The sequence below is a fragment of the Acartia tonsa genome, chromosome 6 (genome assembly GCF_053477335.1).
Source record: "Acartia tonsa isolate MP-2025a chromosome 6, ASM5347733v1, whole genome shotgun sequence".
Taxonomy (NCBI): domain Eukaryota; kingdom Metazoa; phylum Arthropoda; class Copepoda; order Calanoida; family Acartiidae; genus Acartia; species Acartia tonsa.
The window spans coordinates 9043733-9059537 of NC_137265.1; the positions used below are offsets into that span (position 1 = coordinate 9043733).

A 15805-nucleotide genomic window follows, 5' to 3' on the forward strand; every position below is an offset into this window, starting at 1 on the left:
CATTCTCAGTATGAATCCCCCCTCTACTACCCTGGCTTTCATTTCCCCCTGGAGCAGGTAGTTTTGCTTACTTCCGTTTGCCGGTATAGATCAACAAAGTTTGAAAATCATGAAAATTCAAAATACCCCATCTAACTTTTTTGTTTTTATAGTAAAGTCGCTGATTTTTTTCGTTAAATCTAAAGTTTATTGACAAGTACATCTATTTGTGAATTCGTTTTATTTAAATTATTATTTTTTATATGATTTTTTTATCGTTTTTTTACGCCCTATATAAGCCCGGTTCGGCATTTCCATTTGGAGTCTGAAATTTTTATTACCCGGTTTCACTAATAGATCTTTTTTGACAACAACAACAATACAGGTATTTTTTTACCCGAAATCGCCGGCTAAACACTAAATTTGAAATAAATCGCTTCGTATTATACTTGTAGCTCTATAGATTACATGAGGTTGTGTAGTTTTCAATTACGGATCGTATCAAAGTTCTAAAAAGTGTTCATCTCACTTTTGGCGTTCAAAAATTACATCTTTCGATTTTTGGTCAAAATAACCGGGTTTTTACAGGAAAACCGGGTTTTAACGCCGGGGGAAAGCACCAAAAACGGGTAATAATGCCTGGTTGGTATTTATGGCCGAGCCGAACCGTTTTTTTTTGCAACTTTCCTGTGCACGCCACTAGAGCAAAACAAAAAAATACGAATTCCGTTTTGACCATTATAAAGCTTCCCTGAAACTTTCAGCTCGATCGGCCCATAAAAGTGGCGCTCGGCACTAATGGGTTAAGAAGTTTTGCAACAAATTTACGTATAAATTTTGTCAAAACTTATAAATTCATATTTTAGATATTCAATTCTGAAACTCTACAAAATTTAATGTTCGTCTGTCATACAGTTTCAGAGATTCGCTTTAATAGATGTTGTCATTCGTGTTCATTTATTCTTTCCGTGTTATGATCGTAAAGGGTGAGCAAAAAAAAATGCGTACCTTTTTAAAATTCAAATTGCGCGGCTTGTGTTAATAGTAGAAAAATACTACACATACCGTTAGAACCGCTAAGAAGTCTATTTTTAGGAAATATAAAAACGATTCCTGTGCTACGCATAGTTTAGGAGCTACGTGTTAAAATGTCCCAACTGACTTAAAACTTGACTTGCGAGTAAATTTTTGGACATTTTACCTTCTGGCTCCAAGATTATTTGTAGCACAGGAACCTTTCTTATATTTCCAAAAAATACAGTTCATAACGGTTCTAACGGTATGCGTAACATTTTTCTACTATTACCACAAGCCGCGCAATTTGAAATTTAAAAATGTAGGCATCTCTTTTTGCAAAATATCTTCTCTAATTTTTAGTTATATTTTAAAATTTACTCGCAAGTCAAGTTTTACATCAGTTGGGACATTTTTACATGTAGCTCCTAAACTTTGCGTAGCACAGGAATCGTTCTTATATTTCCAAGAAATAGACTTCTTAGCGGTTCTAACGGCATGCGTAACATTTTTCTACTATTAACACAAGCCGCGCAATTTGAATTTTAAAAAGGTACGCATTTTTTTTTGCTCACCCTTTATGTATTCTTGTTTACCAACAATATTCATAGCCATGGCTGGGGAGGCTCTTGTGAATTCTTCAGCAACTAACACCTGGACAAATTTTAAAAATAAAAAAAATGTTTTATATAATTAACAAAAGTATTTCCTTATTTAGCCCACTTACCATTGACAGAAATTAATAATCAACAGGTATCTTATCTTCTTCATTGGCTTGAGTATTTTGTTTAAGATAAAATTAGCAGTTTTCAACAAATTATTGCTCAAGAACCTATTTTTCCATAGCATATGATTTTGGAAGTATGAATGGACCAATACCAAATTCCAAGGTTATGGTTTTAACTAAATGATATGTCATACCACTACCCCCATACTCTACACTAGCTGTTATAATACATATGGATATATAGTCCTATGTTTATTATACTATACCTGGTCTAAATAAGTCATTCCACTACCCCCATACTCTACACTATATGTTATAATATAAACCCTGAACCACTTCATTATGCAATCTACATTTTCCTGGATATTTTGTCTACGGTAGTCAATAAGTGTACAGCTTTACAGTACATTGTTTCTATTTGTTAAAGCAACACGTATGATAAAAGAAAAAGATTCTTTTTAAAGTAAAATGCTTATATTTCAATCAAAATATATATTTTTTTATTTTTTACCGATCCACGTCATTATGCAAATCAAAAGAAAATCAATGAGAAAACGTTTGTTTTGCACTTTTCTCCAATTTTAAAAAATGATTCTAATAAAATAGCAATATTTTAAGGGATTTATGCATTAATTATAATGAAAAACAGTTTAAGGTAGATTTTAATGATTTTTCTAAATAAGAAATAATTGAAAAAAAGAAATTCTATCCTTATCACTTTAGAGGACAGCTGCTTACCCCCAGTCTTATGGATGAAGCTAAATACATGTTAAAGATAAAAATTACCCTGAAAAGTATACAAAAATGTTTTTTGATGTGTTAAAAAAATCCATTTTAAAATCTTGATTTTGAGGATGATGGCCTTTAAGATGCTCTTACTGGTGGTGAAGGTGAGCTAAATGTTATCTAAGTACAAGACCATTACAACAACTTGTCTATTAACCTATGTACCATTTTTTGTAGTCATAGCAGCCTCCACTGGAGACTCTCGACATGAAATATAACCATTATCTAAAAACTACATTATTTACTTTATGAATTTTAGTAATTGAAATTGCAATTTTTTTCTTTTTTAATATTGCTTGGCTGGAGGCTGCTATGACTACAAAAATTTGACCATAGTTCAATATATAAGTTTTCTTCAAGGGCATGCACTTTTGATAAAGGCCATCATCCTCAAAATCAAGATTTTAAAATGGATTTTTTTAACACATCAAAAAACATTTTTGTATACTTTTCAGGCAAATTTATATTTTTTACATGTATTTAGCTTCATCCATAAGACTGGGGGTCGGCAGCTGTCCTCTAAAGTGATAGGGATAGAATTTCTTTTTTTCAATTATTTCTTATTTAGAAAAATCAATAAAATCTACCTTAAACTGTTTTTTATTATAATTAATGCATAAATCCCTTAAAAAATTGTTATTTTATCAGAATTATTCTTTAAAAGTGGAGAAAAGGGCAAAACAAACGTTTTCTCATTGATTTTCTTTTGATTTGCATAATGAAGTGGATCGGTAAAAAATACAAAAATATAGATTTTGATTGAAATATAAGCATTTTACTTTAAACAGAATCTTTTTCTTTTATCATACGTGTTGCTGTAACAAATAGAAACAATGTACTGTAAAGCTGTACACTTATGGTCTACCGTAGACAAAATATCCAGGAAAATGTAGATTGCATAATGAAGTGGTTCGGGGTTTATATGGATATATAGTCCTATTTTTATTATACTATACCTGGTCTAAATAAGTCATACCACTACCCCTATACTCTACACTATATGTTATAATATATATGGATATATAGTCCTATGTTTATTATACTATATCTGGTCTAAATAAGTCATACCACTACCCCCATACTCTACACTGTATGTTATTTACTAAGTATATTTGCGATAACTTTTATTTAATAGATTCTTCCAATTTTTAACATTTACAAAACAGCCTGCTTTATTGCTTCAAGATCCATATCTATATAGGATCTATATAGGAAATAAATGTCTATATATGAGCTCAAGTTTTCCAAGGAATAAATGTTTAAAACTCATAGTGCTCCAATAATCCATAATAAACTCCCATTGACCAGAACGATATGACCCATTATTTTACTGCTTGAAGAATAAATTCTTTTTTTTATTTCATGTTGCCTTTTGAATTATATTGAAGTATTAAATTTATATTCATAAAACAGAAAAGTTAAATCTATAATACAAAGTAGCTTGATGTCTGTCCGTCTGTCTGTCTGTCCCTTAAGATCTTGGTAACCACTGAACTGATCGGATTCTACTCTTCAGGGAATATACCTACTGGTCCTGTGGTGGTTTTAGGCTATTTTCTTGGGGGATGGGACACCCCCAACCCCCCCAAAAATAAAAAAAACACCCCCCAAAATTTTTTTCATTTTTTGTAAAATCTCAGTAACTGCTGATCAAATTGGGCTCTACCCTTCTGGGAATATACCTACTGGTCCTCTGGTGGTTTTAAGCTATTTTCTTGGGGGGTGGGACACCCCAACCCCCCCAAAAATAAAAAAATCCCCACTTCCAAAATTTTTAATCGTATTATATAAAGTAGTAAGCGTTTTTTGTCTGTCCCAAAGGATCTCGCTAACCGCTGAACTGATAATGTTCCCCGTTAGAGTGAAGCTTCTTATAGGTCCTGGGAAGGTTTTAAACTTTTTTTGGAGAGGGTGACTTCACCCCCCTCCCCCCAAAAAATATTTTTTTAACTCTTTTTAAACTCAAATTTAAAATGGGATGAGGTCGACTTTTCCCCCTCCTACCAGTGACCCTAGAGGCTTCTAGGGGCGTAGCCGCTAGTATTTAAAAATTTTTGTAAACAAAAACCAGTAATTGGGGTGGGGGAAACCCACTGCAACATGGGGCGAAGCCCCCATGAATCCCTCCCCCCCCAAAAAAATAAATTTTTTTAATTTTAATTTTTGTGTATGCGAACAACCTAGGTTTAATTTTTACGAATTGAAATTTTTTTGTACAAATGAAAATTTTTGTGCATAAACCGCACAACCTGGGTTTAATTTTACCACAAAGTAATTAAACTGTTTTTAACCTATTTTTTTATCATATATCAAAAATATACTATGACACCAGTAGAATCAGACTGCAGAGCCCAAATTTGAATTAAGTTCCCAATAAACTTTTTTTGGGGGATTTAAAAATCAATTTTATATGTTGCTGTGATCATTTTGATGGAAGCAAAAGCATTTTTTAGTTTGGGGTTAAATTGTTTCTTACAGAACAATTTGATGTGATTCAGATTATATCAATACAATAATAAAAACTGTACTCTGTTCGATGCAAATATTTTTTTTCTAAAACAATAATTTATATAGAAGAAATTTAACATTAAAATAAAACATATTATTCTGAAGTCTGAACCAATTAGAAGCCTTGTTTCATTTCAGTTTATTACAATTCAAAAAAGAGTGTTTTCACAAAGTGACTTATTTCCAATGTAGTTAAATAATTTTTATTTAATTAAAATGAAAAGAATGAAAACTATACACATAAAAGATACATGCTTTTTAAAAATATTTAAAAAAATAAGTTTGAATAATCTTATATTTTATCATATTTGTATATGTGACAAAAAAAAATTGTTGTATTGTGTAAACGTTTGTTGTCATCTTTCACTATTTAACCCTTTACAGCCAATTTTTTTGTGTTTTAAATAAGTGATGGAAAACAAGCACGATAAAGTTAATTCATTGATATATTGTAAAGAATTAAGTTTTTAATGAATTAATTTAGATGAAATCAAAAGGCCTAATTTTACTCTATACCAGAATACTATATATATGAAGCAAAACACTCTAAAAGCTACGAATTTTACCCAAATAAAAAAAGACCTTTTGCTCTGATCAAAAAAGACCACAGCAACAGTAAAATTAATTTTTAAATCCCCTCAAAAAATTTTATTGGGGACTTAATTCAAATTTAGGCTCTGCAGTTTAATTCTACTGGTGTCATAGTATATTTTTGATATATGTTTTAAAAATAGGTTAAAAACAGTTTAAACAAAGAATAATTTTTTTGAATATTTCTATTAAGGAGGGTTGACTTCCCATAACTTTATAGGGCGAAGCCCCTAGAGGCTAGGGGCGAAGCCGCTAGTTTATAATATAGTAAATAAAAGAAAACTTAGTTTTAAAATAATTTGATACTAGCGATACGTGCATAATGTGGTCAGATATTGAACTAAAATTTAACAGTTGTTAACAAAACATTTTAACCCTCTCAGGACGATAATTTGAAATAAAAAATATTAGAATCCTAAAATATTTTAAAGAAAGAGGAAATACTTAAATACTTTAAACAGGGATAAGACAATGTAAGAAAAAGATTAATATTCAATCTAGCTAATAGCGGAATAATTTTAGAACGCCACCTCTGGTAATATATATGGATATAAAGTCCTATGTTTATTATACTATATCTGGTCTAAATAAGTCATACCACTACCCCCATACTCTACACTATATGTTATAATTTATATGGATATATAGTCCTATGTTTATTATACTATACCTGGTCTAAATAAGTCATACCACTACCCCCATACTCTACACTATATGTTATAATTTATATGGATATATAGTCCTATGTTTATTATACTATACCTGGTCTAAATAAGTCATACCACTACCCCCATACTCTACACTAGATGTTATAATATATATGGATATATTGTCCTATGTTTATTATACTATACCTGGTCTAAATAAGTCATACCACTATACCCATACTCTACACTAGATGTTATAATATATATGGATATATTGTCCTATGTTTATTATACTATACCTGGTCTAAATAAGTCATACCACTATACCCATACTCTACACTAGATGTTATAATATAATGGATATATTGTCCTATGTTTATTATACTATACCTGGTCTAAATAAGTCATACCACTATACCCATACTCTACACTAGATGTTATAATATAATGGATATATTGTCCTATGTTTATTATACTATACCTGGTCTAAATAAGTCATACCACTACCCCCATACTCTACACTATATGTTATAATATAATGGATATATTGTCCTATGTTTATTATACTATACCTGGTCTAAATAAGTCATACCACTATACCCATACTCTACACTAGATGTTATAATATAATGGATATATTGTCCTATGTTTATTATACTATACCTGGTCTAAATAAGTCATACCACTACCCCCATACTCTACACTATATGTTATAATATATATGGATATATTGTCCCATGTTTATTATACTATACCTGGTCTAAATAAGTCATACCACTACCCCCATACTCTTCACTCGCTGTTACACCAAATAAGCCCATATCTCCAACCTGCAAATCATTAACAAGGATGAAATCAAATATAAACATCGTTAGTCTTAAGTTACAAATTAGTATTTGAACTTAATTATATTAGTGCTATTAGCAACGATTTTAAATAGTTTTTTTTTATGATTTACTCGGTCCGTCGGTCTGTCAGTCATTGTACAAAATATAAAAAAAAACATGTACGGTTTCGTGATTTTTGCTATAAATTTTATTCTAAAGTTATTACTACTGAACTTAAACTCTTTAAAAAACTTTGTCTGTATTTACATACATGATTTTTTGTGCTTCGCTATCATCTTTGTTTTTATATGAACTGAGGTGGATTCTTTAAAAAAAATTAGGCTAAGTAACGAGCCTAATTATTTTTGAAGAATCCACCTCTGGTTTCAAATGTATATTTGCTATTTATAAAAATAACCTTTTTCCAGATATCTTTTCTAATTTCTGGATCCAATCCATTGTCTTTATCTAATCTAAGATTCAAAATTGTGTAATTAATAAAGAATGACATTATGAATATCGGAGCCGGCTCTAACATACTCTTTTGGGATTTGGGAGCCGATTTTTCTTCAATTCATAATGTAAGTGTAATATGACACCAGGGCCATGAGAATGGAATGTTGAATTCATATTGTACTAGCTCCGACTTTGGCTCCAGACATTTACAATATAGATTTTACTTCTTATTTTAAAAATATTGCATAAAAAAACACTAAACTTTGCCTTTTTTTCCATATCTATATCAATATCTGTCTATCTATCTATCTATCTATCTATCTATCTATCTATCTATCTATCTATCTATCTATCTATCTATCTATCTATCTATCTATCTATCTATCTATCTATCTATCTATCTATCTATCTATCTATCTATCTATCTATCTATCTATCTATCTATCTATCTATCTATCTATCTATCTATCTATCTATCTATCTATCTATCTATCTATCTATCTATCTATCTATCTATCTATCTATCTATCTATCTATCTATCTATCTATCTATCTATCTATCTATCTATCTATCTGTCTATCTATCTATCTATCTATCTATCTATCTATCTATCTATCTATCTATCTATCTATCTATCTATCTATCTATCTATCTATCTATCTATCTATCTATCTATCTATCTATCTATCTATCTATCTATCTATCTATCTATCTATCTATCTTTCTATCTATCTATCTATCTATCTATCTATCTATCTATCTATCTATCTATCTATCTATCTATCTATCTATCTATCTATCTATCTGTCTATCTATCTATCTGTCTATCTATCTATCTGTCTATCTATCTGTCTATCTATCTGTCTATCTATCTGTCTATCTATCTGTCTATCTATCTGTCTATCTATCTATCTATCTATCTATCTATCTATCTATCTATCTATCTATCTATCTATCTATCTGTCTATCTATCTATCTATCTATCTATCTATCTGTCTATCTATCTATCTATCTGTCTAACTATCTATCTATCTATCAATCTATCTATATCTATCTAGCTATCTATTTATTTGTCTGTCTCTTTATCGATCTCTATCTATCTATCTATTAAGCTTTTTGTCTATCTATCTATCTAAGGAAGTGATAATCTGTGTCTGTCTCTACTAAAAAAATGACCTCTTCCCCTCACAATTTTTTGTTTAAAAATTGATATGAAAATGGGGTAATCAACTTCCCCCCCCCCAAAAAAAAAAAAATTACCATCATTTTACTTTTTCTTTTAGAGTTTAACTCCCTCCCCCCACCTGAAATGCCCTAAGAAAGCCTCTAGGGGAGTAGCCGCTAGTATTAAGATAAAAAGCTGAGAAAATAAATATAAATAAGCATAAATATTTCATTGCAGAGCTACTCTTTAGCTTTTTTTATCATTCTAAATATATTTCTTTATAACTGGTCTATATATCTGTCTATATTTAAATAGAGGGGAAGGGAATTAGTATTAAATAGTTATTTTATCTGAAAGCTCAATATTTACTTGTATCTAAACCTTGAAAAGCAATAATCAAAGTAAGACCTAGCTAATGTCTTTGCATGGCCTCTATAATCTAAATCAAATCTATTATAATATCAATTTAGAATTTATCAAATCTTATTTTCTTTAGTTATGCTATAGATAATGATATGATTGTCCTTGTTGGATGCATAGTTTAATCTTCGCGTGGGACATTTAACGAACTTTCCCTTAGATCTTATGTAAATTGAGATAACAGAATAGAGTGTGCATAGAAATTGTTGACATCCCACTTAATGAAATCATCCTCTACCATTATTTTTAATTGTAGATGAAAATCGTTTGAAAAGCCTTCATAAAACATATTGTACACGTAAAAGTTTTCTTTTAAAAAGATGAATTCTGGCTTACTATCGTTTAGAACATAATCTAAAAATAATGCAAGTTAATGTATAAAATATGATAGAAAAACACAAAAATTGAGGGCATGTTCTGTTGAACTTATTATATTACATTTTGAACATAAATTTGATTCAGCTAACTTAAATTTGTAAAGTTTATTTCTACTATTTAGAGTTCTATTCATTTGTTCAAGATAATTGGCATGTTAAATATTTTTTTAATGAAATATTAAGCATTTCTTTGTTTGGAATACATAACTGATCACTTACTCTAGTTTTTAATGCAGGTAGCTCACATGAGTTTTTATTTCTATAAATTAGTTTAAAATGAAGAGAGAAAACAGATTTGTTCTTTAAAAAAACTGTTCCAATTGGAATCAAAAGTTGTTTTGCTCTCTTCATGCTAAACACACAATCTCTAGGAAAAGCTGTTTTTGTTGACTCTACTAGTTTACTCAATTTATTTATTCAAGAAACATCTCTAATTGTATTTGATAGATCAGATTTTATGTATGGCAAAAATAATACTTTATCATCAATTTTTCTTGTTTCAAATATGGAAGCAATGGTTAGCTTTTTAGCTTTAAGTAATACATTTTAATCATGTTTATTAAAAGGTGTTGAAATATAAGCAAAATTTGATGAGATAATGGGGGATTGAAAGAAAGTGATTGGTTCATGCTCTAAATCATAAAAAACTCGCTTAGCTTATGAAAATAATTACCACCTGCACATGGATAAAGACTCTTAAAAAAATTTTTATGCTCAATGATTGTTTTATAACTAAATGTAGGTAACATTGCTTGAATGTTTAGATGTTTATGCTCTAAAATTAAGCTAATGGTAGTATCATTATGCTGAGAAGAAAATCTTAGACAATTCATAAAACTATTTAGCCATATTGAAAATGCTTGGGTGTCAGGTTTTAGAAAGTTCAAACCACCCTGAGTGAAATCTTGTTCTATACTATTTTGTGAAATATTATATCTGTATGATATTTTCCCATCAGGATTTCTATTAGACCATAAAAACTTTGAAATAATTTTCCAAATTGATTTACAATATTTGTTTTAAAAGAGAAGTTTTTCTAGAATTAGGGTCGGTCCGCCTGTCTGTACGTCCGTCTGAAACGGTTAGCTTTTTCCAAAAAGTTTTAAATTTTTTCTTTTAAATATATACTAAATAAAATTATATATATAATATGTGATCAATTTGTTGTTCATATTATATTTCAGAATCAATTTCAGAATAAATATTTTTTTACTTCACTTTTATTTTTTTTAAAGCGAAGATTTTCTATAATTAAGGTCAGTCAGTCCATAACGGATAGCCTTTTCGTTAATTTAGGCTTTTTAGAATTGTCCTAGCGATTTCAAACTTTGCATGATGATTCCTGTAGTAATTAGGTACGATTTAGAAAGCGTAGCAACTCTATAATCGTTACCAAAATGTCCGTAAACATGATCTAGATAGATAGATAGATAGATAGATAGATAGATAGATAGATAGATAGAAAGATAGATAGATAGATAGATAGATAGATAGATAGATAGATAGATAGATAGATAGATAGATAGATAGATAGATAGATAGATAGATAGATAGATAGATAGATAGATAGATAGAAAGATAGATAGATAGATAGAAAAATAGATAGAAAAATAGATAGGAATATAGATGGATAGAATCAAATAAAAAGAAATAGCCTAAAATCTGTCTATATAACAATAGTAAGCTTCCCTGACAATTTAAGAATGAATAGTTGTACGAGCCGTTGGACATAAGCTCCCTATGTTCCCCTTGAATTAACCTTTACAGATCTAAGTAAACAAGAATGACAATATTCATAAAAACGAGGTTCAAGATATCAAAATATCAGACGAATATTGATTTAATCTTACAACCAATCATTATTACAAACTTTTGTGGTTCAGAGAATCATTTGAGGTAAAATACAATATCGGATTTGGAATCACCATTAATTATAAACTGTTAATGGCTTTGTTTTTTTTTATTTTTTTTTGTATTTTTTATTATTGAGGGTTTCCGTTTAAAAGTCAAAAGTTTCAATCTTTTTAAAAATAGTATTAAAGTAAGCCTAAACGACAATTGTATCGAAATATTGATCTGAGAGAGAACTTTTCAAAAGGAGATATGTTAGGCTTATTGAGCCGGACATTTAGAAGACTTAAACTCGTTGGTAGCTCAATCCTAGCTAAACTGAAATGAAAAACCTATACAAAATTTTCTGAGAGGCCAAAATTCTAATATGTGTTTTTGTATACGTTTTTCTTTGTCATTATGCGTCTTCAATTATGATTATCAAATTTATTCATTCTTTAGATTAAAATTATTGGTTAAAAAGTTGGAACATTTTAAAATTAAAGAAGCCAGTATACTTATCAATTTAAAAAAGAAGTACCCAAAGTTTTCACACTCTACATGTGTTAATGTTCTATGGTCCTTCGTTTTTAGAGCTTTGCTTTTATGGATGTTGTCATCCTTGTTTTCTTAACAGTAAAAGATAAATTTACACTTAATGCTCACTGATATAGAATCTTCACTGTCTATCTTCAATGGCAGCTGAGAAAATTGCATGTCCCCCATAGCGTTACAGACTGGCGGACTGATGAATAGACAAAGTAAACTAAAGAGAAGCTTCGCTACTAATAAATAAATTAACTTCTAAGATTGTTCTATGTTTCTTAACTCCTTAAATATGAAAAAAGTTTTAATTTATGATTTAAAAAAGAATGAATATTAAAAGGTTAAAAGTATTGTAATAGAGGGTCGTGGTACCCTCCCCTGAAATAGTTAAGAACCTTACAAGGACCTATAAAAAGCTACATTGTAAAAGAAAACCATCTCGGTTCGCTGGTTAGCGAGATCATTCGATACACACAGACAAAACAAACACACATACACACACTGTTACTTTAATATAAGTTATTTTAGTTAATAATTTTTTAAATTGAAAAATTTACACAAATTTACCAAAACAAGGATGACAACATCAGACAAAATAAATTTGTTGCAAAATAAATTAAATACTAAACATGCTTTCATCTCTAGGGTTGCTCTGTATCTAAAGGATAGAAAAGAGCTTCAAAAATAGCTTAAAACCAAGACTTAAATCTAAAATTTAAATAGCCCAAAACCATTACAGGACCTTTGGAATTACATACACTCAATTATTTTTAATATTTTCAAATAAATTAAGCTTTCTTAGAGGCAAAGTAGTCTGAAAATTATACTGGTGCTCAAAGTTTTGCAAACACATTATCTCGGATGTTCGCCCAAAATATTAGAAATAAGATGATTAAATTTTCCCTAGCTACCAAATTTTCTCATTTCTGCTAGGATAGTCTAAAACGTATCGAAATATTGGTTTTAGACGAGGGACTTTGGAATTATATCTCCCGCTCATTGAGACGGTTCTGTAGAGTATTTAACCTCGACTGTAGGTCAATCCTAGCTCAAATGAGAGAAAAAATAAAAGACGCATAAAAATTCGGGGTATGGCTCACTCAATTTGCTAGGATAGACCTACAGTCAATGCTAAATACTCTACAGAACCGGCTCAATGAGCCTAAGAGAAAACTTTGAATAACCCATAGTCTAAAGTCAATATTTCGATATGTTTTCCGGGGTAAGGCTCACTTTCAAATTTTCAAAAAATCAGAAAAAGTTTGGTCCAGTATCAAAAAATTAATTTTACACTAGGGGTTGTTTGGAATTATATCTCCAACTCATTGGGCCGGTTCTGTAGAGTATTTAACATCGACTGTAGGTCAATCCTAGCTCAAATGAGAGAAAAAAATAAATACGCATGAAAAATTCTTGGAATCTCAGAAACGCCTAATAATTTTTTGCAATATTTATTTCTCATTTCTGCTAGGATTGAGCTACAGGCGATGTTAAGTACTCTACAGAACGGTCTCAATGAGCTACACTTAGATATCCTAGGAACTCATAGTCTAAAATGAAGATTTCCATACGTTTTACAGAATAATCTAATTGGTGTATAGACATCTAAAATATGGGACCTTGTTGTCCTAGGAATCAATATTCCAAAAATCAGATCAATAGCATAAACATCATACAAATAAACGTTAAAAATCAGCTTGTTTTAAATGGACATTTGGTTTCTGGTAATGATCATAGAGTGGCTATGCTTTTAAAATTTTACATAATTATTATTGGAATCATCATGCAAAGTTTGAAAACAATTCAAAATTACAAACTGATGACCATGCAGACAGACCCTTATTAGAGTTTTCTTTAAAAAAAGGTTTTCTAATAAAAAAATTCAAACTGTATAATGTCATGGATCTTTAGGGATAAGACAAAAAATGATAATTTTAGTAACATCCAAATAATTTTACACGAAATTACCACACTTGTAGATGAAAAAATTATGTACAACCCCAAAGATGATACACAAAATATCAAAATAAGTGTAGTATGGTATATTTTCACGAAGAAATTTAAAACATTAATTTTTCAACAAATAGACCATTTAACTGCTAACTTTTGACATACGAATATTTTCCTTAATTTTATTGATCATTTGAATCTAAAATTATCAATTTCTGATGCTGTTTAATATGTTTCGTGCCAATTTAAAGTTTTTTAGAAATTTTATATTTTTAATTAAATTGAAATCACGCAACCTCGATCTACAAAAATAATAAACCATTAATACTATGTAATTAATTTTTATATTTTTGTTTTAGATTCACCGTTTTCATGGTAATAAATACACATTTGTAAACATTCACATGTTGGTCATTCGGAGGGCTTGGAGATTAAGAATTCGTGAACGGCAAGGAATGCGTTCCGAAACATTAAACCATTAATACTATGTAATTAATTTTTATATTTTTGTTTTAGATTCACCGTTTTCATGGTAATAAATACACATTTGTAAACATTCACATGTTGGTCATTCGGAGGGCTTGGAGATTAAGAATTCGTGAACGGCAAGGAATGCGTTCCACGTACTCTTATTTGCTTTTTAAAAATCATTTTTCTCTACGGTTAAGAATCTTTGGAAACTTTGGCTTTAAAGGAAAATTATTTGGTTTTATAATCATTGTTAAATGCAAAAAAAATAAAGGCACATAAAATCACTAAAACATATATTAATCATAATTAAGTTTCATGCTTAGCTGGCTAAAGCCTTTTTAAAACTACATATAATCGTCCTATACACCATTCTTCTTAATAAAATTAACAAATTCTACCTGAAGTTCTTATGGTTTCAAATCCCTGATATACTAGGGTCGTTCACACACTATGAGACCAATGATAGGCCCAATTTTGTTCTCCGAAATCTTCACACTCTCATATCTCATTCAAAAGTGAAAAACGTGGGCGCATATAAACATTCCATGCCGCGTCTATTACTGAAGGAAAGTCAAAAAAGACGACATTTGCGCTTAGTTTTAGGATAATGATAAGGAATTAATTTCGAACTTGATAAACACAAAGCTTCCTCGAAAAGAGGTTAAGACACACCCCCCGTTTGAAAGTCAAATTAACTTCCTTAACGAGATTCAAGGTTTTTTTTGCGCTGAGCACTAGCAACATTTCTCACTAAACTCAACTCACCATAATCACATGAGAATAGCCACATCCCGAAAAACATGACAATTTTTGCTCCTAACTAAATGAAACCCCGTGAAATGCATACACAATATTATACTCCTCACTAGGACTCATAATACCTCACATTTTAGGATAGAAGGATGGGGATTGGTTTGTACCATACAACATTCCATGCACATGACAATCACAAGATCACATACACAAATCCTAAAATAGACAATCCTATTAATCATGATGTTGTAAATATAACAACTATACTAAATAATAATCATTTCATAATCAATAGGTAATAAATCATTATAAATAAATCAATAAGTACCTACGAAATCAGGTTGAAATGTAAACAATAATGGTAAAATAAAACGAAATAAATCTTAGACAAGAAAATTAAGATTTATAGGTACTTAAAACTAATTTGTTAAGCATCAAAAAGAGTAGTAAGAAAAAATATTTCAAAATCCTTGGGCAGAAAGTTTTTCAAACTTAATGAATAAGAACTGTACTATCTTAATCAACAATAAACTTTTTAATACTTAAAGAATAGCAAAATAATAATATCTTCGTTAGAATTTTCATCGGAATTATGAAAAAAATACCAGTTTTTCTTTGTAAAAAATATGAGACTTTAAATATGAATTTTCAATCATTCCTTGATCTGAATAAAAATGTTTTACTTGATTGAAATTCATATATAATTTTAAAAAAAATCTGCTAAAAAAATACTTGATTTTTTTTCTTAGAATAAATA

The 15805-nt window shown here is 29.6% G+C and overlaps 1 protein-coding gene across 2 annotated transcripts in view; it reads right to left on the bottom strand.

The window, feature by feature from the left end:
* Positions 1-15805, bottom strand: part of LOC145321760 (isovaleryl-CoA dehydrogenase, mitochondrial-like) — an 85772-nt gene that overhangs the window by 30882 nt on the left and 39085 nt on the right. Inside the window, exons 4-6 of one of the 2 annotated variants that reach the window (XM_080163344.1) lie at positions 7498-7552; positions 7008-7082; positions 1569-1647 (exon numbers count right to left, since the gene is read on the bottom strand). In XM_080163344.1, the coding sequence (XP_080019470.1) occupies positions 1569-1647; positions 7008-7082; positions 7498-7552 (209 nt within the window). The remainder of the gene's footprint in view (positions 1-1568; positions 1648-7007; positions 7083-7497; positions 7553-15805) is intronic. The other variant, XM_080163345.1, reaches the window with a different exon arrangement.